The 10,126-nt window shown below is 42.9% G+C and overlaps 1 protein-coding gene across 10 annotated transcripts in view; it reads left to right on the top strand.

The window, feature by feature from the left end:
* The first annotated feature begins 8,891 nt into the window (after positions 1-8,891).
* LOC111974128 (AP2-associated protein kinase 1) overlaps positions 8,892-10,126 on the top strand; it is a 43,007-nt gene continuing 41,772 nt past the window's right edge. For 8 of the 10 annotated variants that reach the window (XM_070447029.1, XM_024001724.3, XM_024001721.3 and 5 more), the window contains exon 1: positions 8,893-9,873. In XM_070447029.1, coding sequence (XP_070303130.1) covers positions 9,711-9,873 — 163 coding nt within the window. In that variant the 5' untranslated portion in view covers positions 8,893-9,710. Of the gene's footprint in view, positions 9,874-10,126 lie in introns of all 10 variants that reach the window. The other 2 variants (XM_024001727.2, XM_024001725.3) reach the window with 2 other exon arrangements.

Here is a 10,126-nt window from a genome sequence, read left to right as displayed (position 1 = left end):
GTACGGACATTGCAATTTATTGCCCTGGCCACATCTGCAGTCCTCATGCCTCCTTGCAGCATGCGTAAGGCACGTTCACGCAGATGAGCAGGGACCCTGGGCATCTTTCTTTTGGTGTTTTTCAGAGTCATTAGAAAGGCCTCTTTAGTGTCCTACGTTTTCATAAATGTGACCTTATTTGCCTACTGTCTGTAAGCTGTTAGTGTCTTAAAACTTCTTATGGCTGAAATCCCGTTAACGGGATGATATGACAACAGCCAGTGAAAGTGCAGGGCGCCAAATTCAAACAACAGAAATCTCATAATTATAATTCCTCAAACATACATGTATCTTATACCATTTTAAAGGTAATCTTGTTGTTAATCCCACCAAAGTGTCCAATTTCAAATAGGCTTTTCAGCGAAAGCACCACAAACGATTATGTTAGGTCACCGCAAAATCACAGACAAACACAGTCATTTTTCCAGCCAAAGAGAGGATTCACAAAAAGCAGAAATAGAGATAAAATTAATCACTAACCTTTGATGATCTTCATCAGATGACACTCATAGGACTTCATGTTACACAATACTATATTTTTTTTATTTTTTTTGTTTTTTTATTGTTTGTTCGATAAAGTTAATATTATATCAAAAACCTCAGTTTACATTGGCGCCATGTTCAGAAATGCTTCCAAAATATCCGGAGAAATTGCAGAGAGCCACGTCAAATAACAGAAATACTCATCATAAACATTTGATGAAAGATACATGTTTTACATAGAATTAAAGATACACGTGTTCTTAATGCAACCGCTGTGTCAGATTTCAAAAAGCTTTAGGCAAAAGCACAATATTCAGAGCCTCCGGGTGGTGCAGTGGTCTAGGGCACTGCTGCGCCACCAGAGACTCTGGGTTCGCGCCCAGGCTCTGTCGCAGCCGGCCGGCAACCGGGAGGTTCGTGGGCGACGCACAATTGGCCTAGCGTCGTCCAGGTTAGGGAGGGTTTGGGCCGGTAGGGATATCCTTGTCTCATCGCGCCACCAGCGACTCCTGTGGTGGGCTGGGCGCAGTGCGCGCTAAACCAAGGGAGCCAGGTGCACGGTGTTTCCTCCGACACATTGGTGCGGCTGGCTTCCGGGTTGGAGACGCGCTGTGGTTAAGAAGCAGTGCGGCTGGTTGGGTTGGTGTTTCGGAGGACGCATGGCTTTCGACCTTCGTCTCTTCCTGAGCCCGTACGGGAGTTGTAGCGATGAGACAAGATAGTAATTACTAGCATATGGATACCACGAAAATTGGGGAGAAAAGGGGGTAAATGTAAAAATAAAAAAAAGCACAATATTCAATAATCTGAGAACAGCGTTCAGCCACAAAAGCAAGCCATACAGTTACCGCCAAATTGTGGCAGTCAACAAAACTCATAAAAAGCATTATAAAATCTTCACTACCTTGCTGATCTTCGTCGGAATGCACTCCCAGGACTCCCACTTCCACAAGAATGTTAGTTTTGTTCGGTAATGTCCATCATTTATGTCCAAATGCTATTTTTGTTAGCGTGTTTGGTAAACAAATCCAACGTCAGGAAGCGCGTTCACTAAAAGCAGACAAAGTGTCCAAAAGTTCCGTAACAGTCAGTAGAAACATGTCAAACGATGTATTGAATAATCTTTAGAATGTTTTTAACATAAATCTTGAATAACGTTCCAACCGGAGAATTACATTGACTTCAGATGTGCGATGGAACATAGCCCTCCTTCTATGGGCACCTCTGTGCACCTTTCATCCAAGCTACTCAATACTGCCCCTGTAGCCATAAGAAGTTAACGACTGTTCCACAGGTGCATGATGATTAATTGTTTATGGTTCATTGACCAAGCATGGGAAACAGTGTTTAAACCCTTTACAATGAAGATATGTGAAGTTATTTGGATTTTTATGAATTATCTTTGAAAGACAGGGTCCTAAAAAAGGGACATTTCATTTTTTGCTGAGTTTATATATACAGGATAGATCATACATCGATTACTAATCATGTCATGAAAAGTCCCTGGTGGACTAATCCGATATGACGGCTGGTTACACAAATAAATGGTTCTGAACTCCTGACAAAATCATGTTTTGACATTGTAGTGGACATTGACGTTTTGGTTGTTTGTTTTTTGCTTAGTGACATTGCAAATATAATATTTTTGCCAWTTAACTCTTCTTCTTCTTCTCTGGTTTTATGACGGTCCGCAAACTAACGTTAAACGTGCATGCCGCCACCTACTGTARGGGTAGTGAACAAAAAACAAAAATCCATTGCGGGAAACGGGGGGGGAAAAAACATCATATACAATACAAAAAAAATGTCAATACAAAAACCCATCCTCTTTCACCCCAACAGGGCACTTCATGAATTCAGGCGCATGCCCTCCACCACAGTTGCAGCATTTCGCCTCAACTGGCATAAGATTACATACTGGCATAAGACTACATACACTTGACACATGTCCAAGTAGTTTACATTTATCACACTGCATGGGTTCGGGCACAAAGGCTCTTACAGGGTATCTCACATAACCCCAAAATACATGCGAATGGAGAGAGTCTTCTTCCAAGAAGTGAGATTCCTCACTCCATCAACCATACAGGTCAGTCTGCTTGCACCAACCACTGCATCTACTTCTTCAGTTACATCCTTTACACTCACTTCTAGTGCAACTCCAGCAATAAACCCTTTGATAGGCACCCTGCTTCGCAGATCCACACAACACATTCCAATCACATTCCAATCTGATATATTCAAGTACAAAGAACACTCCTTCTGCTCCTTGGACACACAATAATAATAAACCCACTTCTTGCTATCCCCACTGACGCAAACTCATACAACGGATCTATGATTTTCATTGAGATGTCAAACAGATCTCCCAGATAACACCATCAGTCCAAAACCCTCACTCCAACTAAAACAATTGTCAGAACAAGGCTTGGATTTACTAGATTCCACGACCACTTTACTTCTCTTATTTCCCTTCTTGTTTGCCACTGTAATCCATTCCTTCTCACTCTCATCTCCACTCGATATGCCAGCCGTTTCAAACAAAACATCCGCCATCTTCCTCAGCCCTGACATTGAACTCTGATTTAACTACTGGTATCTATCTAATCTGGTTTCGGCATGAGAAAATGAGATCCCACATTCCTGGGAGAGGCTATAAGAATTTGTGCACTCACGGATACAGAGGGTTTTCACTAGTTACCACAGCCACAAAGCTATATCATAAAAATGTATGAAAATAAACGTTGCTTTTTTGGTCTTAATTTAAGGTTAGAGTTAAGCATAAGGTTAGCAGTGTGGTTAAGGTTAGGTTTAACATCTGATTTTAAGAAGAGAAAAGGTAGAAATAGGCAGGGTTTATGACTTTGTGGCTGTGGTAACTAGTGATGACCAATATAGAGCCTCAGAAATAAAATTTCCAATCATGGATTAGGAGCCACTCCTTTCTAAAAAACAGTTGAATTTCTGTCAATTGCTATGTGACATCACTTGGGGATAAACTGGTTGCATAGGAATCAATGTGTGACACTGCAAACATTGTGCACTTCTGTCACAAGTGAAATGACACTGTGAAATGTTTGATAATGTATGTGATCAACAGAGAGGTATATTTTCTGGGTGACCTAAATATTGACTGGCTTTCATCTAGCTGCCCACTCAAGAAAAATCTTCAAACTAACCAGTGCCTGCAACCTGGTTCAGTCTGGGTATTTACAAACAGCACAGGAATTAAATCATCCACATGTATTGATCATATCTTTACTAATGATGCAGAAATCTGCTCTAAATCAGTATCCAAATCCATCGGATGTAGTGATCATAATATAGTAYCCATATCAAGGAACACCAAAGTTCCAAAGTGTATAAGAGGTCATACAAGATGTTTTGTAGTGATTCCTATGTTGAAGATATGTAAACTGTCATGGTCAAAACATATTGATGCAACAGTACCTAAGATGGGGAGAGGTCTGTCCATAATAAAGCAATGCTCTGCTTTTTAAAGATCGCAACAACAACAAAAAAGGCAGGTCCTACAGGCCCTAGTTTTGTCACACCTGGACTACTGTCCAGTCGTATGATCAGGTGCCACAAAGAAGGACTTGGGAAAAGTACAATTGGCCAGAACAGGGCAGCACGGCTAGCCCTTAAATCAACACAGAGAGCTAACATTAATAATATGCATGTCAATCTCTCCTCATTCAAAGCAGAGGAGAGATTGACTTCATCACTACTTGTATTTGTGAGAAGTATTGACATGTTGAATGCACAGAGCTGTCTGTTTAAACTACTAGCACACATCTCAGACACCCATGCATACCCCACAAGACATGCCACCAGAGGTCTCTTCACATTCCCCAAGTCCAGAACAGACTATAGGAGGCGCACAGTACTACATGGAGTTATGACTACATGGAACTCTATTCCACATAAATTAACTCATGCCAACAGTAATATCAGAAAAAACAAGATAAGATAAAACTACACCTTAAGGAACATCGGGGACTGTGACGAGACATACACACAACATAACATACGCACTCTACATACACGTGCACATGGATTTTGTGTTGTAGATACAGTATGTGGTACTGTAATAGAGTAGTGGCCTGAGGGAACACAATGTGTTATGAAATCCGTTGTGAAATGTAATGTTTTTAATTGTATATAACTGCTTTCATTTTCCTGGATCCCAGCTTAGAGTTGTTTTTGTCTTTAGCCAATAAAGATGCAAAATGTGMCAGGGGACCAAGTTTTCAGTCTGTTTTCTAGAAGTGTTTGTGCGTGCCTCCGCAATGTAAGTTGGGGCCTTATATTGTTGGGGATTGTTTAAGATGATTAATACATGCTCCTGAAACCTTGCTAGTGTCGGTTATCTTGTTACATATGTACATTTGTTCTGTCGCCAACTGGTAGCATTGTTAACCTGTTTAGCTCATGCATGTCGTCCAATTACAGAATTTCCAGCCGCTAACTACTGTATGCTTGTAGCTAATATCACAAGTATTAAGTGCATGTTTCAGCTACTGAAAAAGAGTGTGTTATATTCAAGCTAAAGTCAGTTAAGTTCAGGGATGCAAATGGCTGAGGGCCCAAAAAGGTGACACTTTTTTTAGTTGCACTGAAACATGCWAAAAAAATCCCTGCTAGGGGGAAATGCAGGCTTTAACTAATTAAACAACAAAGAACATGATCTACATGATCAATCTCTGTGTGTAAAATAAAAAGTGGTTAATGTGAACCTAACTCACAGCTAAAAATGTAAAGAATGCAATCCAATGTTATTTGTTGCCTAGACTTTACTGCAAATGACACTCAAGTCTTCAGAAAAAACAATACACTAATATTGCAGTTAGCCATGACAGCCTTTATAATAGAATGCATGTGACCACACYCATAAATATTGCAATTGTGGAAAAAAGCATCTTAAAGTAGAAATAGAATGAAACAAACATTCTATTCTATTTTTGCTCTATTATAGTGGCCACTATAGACATCGATGAAGTGCATATAGACATCGATGAAGGCTACATGTGTGCAAAAATAARGRTCACTGAGTTAAAAAAAAGTATAATCCCTCCTCACTCACACACACACCTGTTACTGTCAAATTCAACACAACAAAAACAATATATTTGGGCTGCACTGCACATTATTACATTGTACACTTTCTGCCTGTGGACATCTGTTCTACAATGTGCCAGCAAAAGTGAGAAAGAGGGAAAGTGTGTGGTGTTCCTTTCACTTCTATAGTGGCATCCAGTTTAAGACAGGCCCAGRACCAGCTACACTTGATCCCTGAATCKACTTGTTTAACAAGCAACGCCTCCTTTTCACCTAATTCTCTAATTCTGAAAATGAACCACATACTGTAGAGAGAAAACATTAGTTAACAGATAGTGGTTAGTTCGTTAGCTAGTTAACATTTCACACAGATTGCCAGGGTCCAGTAAATTGGCCAATGTTGCTCAACATTTCTCTGGCTAGCTAATGGATAATTCGATCCAGRWAGCAAGATACTTAATACTAATACTTGTTCCACCACACTTTCTCCCTCAKCTCAAATTTTCCAAATGACAGTAGTTTTTTGGTTACAGCTCATGAAGTACGCTTCTTCACCTTCTCACCCCGGTCTCCGTGGTCAGGCTTCTCACGTTACCTCTTCGTTATCATTCAGGGGACGCGCTGRTGTAACTGGCAAGCTGACTTTCCAGAGGGCGTGCTGATGATGTATCTAGTAAATTGGTTGTCTCTTCTTTCTTCAGTCYCGTGTTGCGCTGCATTCTGTTGTTATGTAAACAATTGGCTGAGCCTTGGATACAGCCAGTATTGCTACAAACGAGCATCACTTGTTTGCTTACAGCCAGTAGTGATCCACCCCCCCTAGTGGGGTCAGGATGTGGACACATCTGCCTGGCTCTTACCGGACCCCCTCTAGTGGGATCAGACCACTAGTTTGTCACTAGCGGGTGAGAGCTCAGAAGAGCCAACCACTCAGATTGCTCCAGCTAGCCAATTTTACGTGATCTTTCAAGATAGAATTGAACCTGCTGTAGTTGAGATGTTGGGGTGCCCCGAAGAGATACCAGCCCACACCACCACACGAAGCTGTCATGCACCTGAGGAAGATGAGCTGCAAGGGTTCAGTCCGCTCCTGCTGGCCTGGCCCCGTTAGCCCCTGCCTGGTGAGAGCTGCCGGTCCCAGGCCTGGGGTCCCTGCTGGCCCTGCCTGCTAGCATCCTGCTAGCTCCAATACCTCCAGATCTTCCAGACCTCGACTTAGGGGACCCTCCAGTTCTCGCCATGCGGGACCCGCTAGACATCACCCCGCGTGACCCACCAGAAGTCACCCCTGATGTCCCCCATGACCTAGATGTCCACTTCCTCTCCTTGGTAGAGTCAGGTTTAGAGTTCCGTGCCTTACCAGTAGGCCAAGTATGTCCRGACCTTGAAAGAGGACTAGTGTATCCTGCCCTCATGGTAGGTCTAGAGTTCCTTGCCTTCCCGGTAGGTCCAGTCTAATCTGCCCCCTTGGTAGGCTTTCAGTTTACAGCAGTACAAGGCCTTCAGTCTATGGCCCTAGTTGCAGGTTCACACTGTTCTGACTTAGGTTCCCAGATGCCTGTCATTGTGCTKGGTCCCCAGTCCTCTGCCGCTCTAAGTTCATAGTTACCTGCACTAGTAGCCCCTAAGTTTGCTGCTCTGCCAGGCCCTAGGTATCCTACCCAGCTAGGACCCACATTTGCTTCTCCGTCAGATCTGCAGTCTCCTGCGCTGCACGGATCACAGACCCCCACCTTATTGGGTATGCATTGTCCTATCCTCCCAGGCTTAGAGCCCCCTGCCATGCTAGGCCCTAAATTAGCTACGCCGCCTGTAGGTCTGCAGTCTCCTGCCCTGCTTGGATTGCAGACCCATTTCTTATTGGGTAAGCAGCGTCCTAGCCTGCCGGGCTTACAGCCCCTTGCCCTGCCAGGCTGTAGGTTAGGTGCCCAGTCTGTAGGTCTGCAGTCTCTGGCCCTGCACGGATCGCAGCCCCCTGCCTTAGTTGGTAGACAGTTTCCTAGCACGCCAGGATTAGAGCATCCTGCCTTGCTAGGCCCAAACTTTACTACATTAGGCTTGCTGTCTCCAGACACAGTCAGCCCATAGCTCCCTAGGTTCTCAGTCCTCAGCCCTCAGTCCCTAGCACTTTCCAGTTATACTGGGTCTGAGGTCTCCGGCACTCAGTCCCAAGCCCAGGTGGGCCATCAGGCTCTTACCCGACTCAGAGTTACCAGTTCCTCTAGTAGGCCCAGATCTCTTCCGATCTCCTAGCTCTCTGCCAGTTTCAGGTCCAGAATCCTTTTTCTTGTCAGGTCCAGAGCCAGTTTCCCTGTACGGTTCAGAGCCAGTTTCCCTGTCACATCTAGAGTCAGTTTCCCTGGCATGTGCAGAGTCGGTTTTCCTGGCAGGTCTAGAGTCAGTTTTCCTAGCAGGTCCAGAGTTGCTTTCCATGATAGGTCCAATGTTATCAGCACTATGCTCCCAGACCTCACCCATTCTAGTGTTGCTGTCTCCAGCTTAAGTCGGCCTTATACAGTGCCTTCAGAAAGTATTCATACAGCTTGACTTATTCCGCATTCTGTTGTGTTACATCTACAAACAATACCCCACAATACCCCATTTGTGAAAACTCTTCACAGTTGTGTTCTGTMAGTGTCACTGAGTAGGCTGATACCCCATTTCATGGACCCAAAATCTATAGGTAAGGCCGTACATTGCGAAATGAATGTCCAATATGAACAATAGATTCAATTGTGACATGATTTCCTATTAATGGACCCAAGATCCATAGGTAAGACTGTACATTGCAATGTTAGTATGCCCCCAATACAATTCTGAAGTCTAATACACCCTTACAACAAAAGAAATGCAGTTTTAAAACTGCAGTAAAAGTGCAGTAACTGCAGTCGACTGTGGTATTTTGGATGCAGTAATTGCAGAATAACTGCAGCGTACTGCACTAATGTACTGCAAAATTACTGCAGTAAAAAAAACGGTGTTATTTTGGATGCAGTATTTGCAGGATACTGCAGTTATACGACACAATGACTGCAATCTTTTTCATAAGGGCATCCACAGTACAATTMTAAAATATTTTTTTGTTGTTGATCAAATTAACAAATGGTCTTTTGTTGAATTTATATAACACCATTCCAAAATTGTTTAGCACKATCTAGTCAAATTGGGTCATGATTCCACAATGTTTAACTGTTTGCATCAGTTTCAAAGGGGGGGCCTTTATTTTGAAGGCGACCCGCCGATTCCACAACATACCTTGTACGGACTACAATTCCCTGGTCTCATTGAGGTCAACGTCACTCAGATTAGAGTATTTATTTTTATTTTCAAAATTTAACATAGTACACGGTCCTTCGCGACGAAGAACCAAATAAAGCTAGAAAGATTTTCTCAAATAGTTCGAACGTGCAAATATTATCTACGGTGTCACTTGCCTGATCTAAAGCCCTACCGAATCCAACTGACAGTAGCGCCGATCTGCACATTTTGTCATCGACGTTGCGCCCAGGCAGATCAGTTGTTGTCCACGGGAGTAAAGCTGGCTATGAATTACTAGCTACTAGGACACCTATGTAGCTAACGTTAAGCAGCTAATTAGCCAATGCTCTAAGAGAAACCAGGGAGTATTCAGGAGTCTACACCAAGAGCTCTGGAGAAACGGGTGAAATAGCTAAATGTCTTTACGCTGAAAATGGGTGATGACGTTTGTAAATAACTAGAACAAGCTGGCCAGAGTAGCTAGCTAGCTTAGTAGTTTGCCAACACAACTGTCAAAGCCAGCTAGATAGGGATTTCTTTGCTACCACTAGCTAACGGATTATCCATTGCTAATGTTATAGTAATAACCTTAGTTAATAGCTAACCCGTGTCAACGCATATGCTGATAGTGAGTTAACTAGCTAGTTGGCTATTTAGCTAGCTAGCTATTATGACAGTCGACACCTTGGTAGCTAGCTAGCTAGCGCCTGGAAATCGAACGAGGGGGCTCTTCAATAAGATAGCTAACTTGTTAACTAACCTAAATTGACTACGGTCAACCAATTATCCAAATCGAATAGTTAGCTAGGCGTTATTGTGGATAGGTATTGATTGCAAACCAATCGGCACTTGGCTTTCACCACCGGAAAATGAAGAAGTTCTTCGATTCACGCCGGGAACTTGCGAGTTCTGGGCCTGGTTCTGGAGCAGGTGGAGGTGGCATTGGGTCGAGCAGCAGCGTTGGCAGTTTTATTGGACGGGTTTTCACCATTGGACGGTATCAAGTGACCGTTGATGAAACTGTTGCTGAAGGTGAGTTAACGTTAGAGTAATTTATCTGCTATTCAAACATTGCCCGATATCACTAGTGCCAAGCTGGAAGCAAGTTTACCCTGATGACGTGCAACCTGGTTTCAAGAAGAAGAAAAAAAAATCTGTACGTAAATCAGACACCTCATTTACGATATGTAGCGTTTCGTATGGTATGTATTAATTTACAGATGTCCACCCATTTCGTATGATATATTACGAATTTGCAAAACTTACAATATGTTGTGAATGTGCA

Source organism: Salvelinus sp. IW2-2015, linkage group LG15 (genome assembly GCF_002910315.2).
Source record: "Salvelinus sp. IW2-2015 linkage group LG15, ASM291031v2, whole genome shotgun sequence".
NCBI lineage: Eukaryota > Metazoa > Chordata > Actinopteri > Salmoniformes > Salmonidae > Salvelinus > Salvelinus sp. IW2-2015.
Note: the sequence above shows the minus strand (reverse complement) of the source record. Positions and strands in the feature narration are given on the sequence as shown.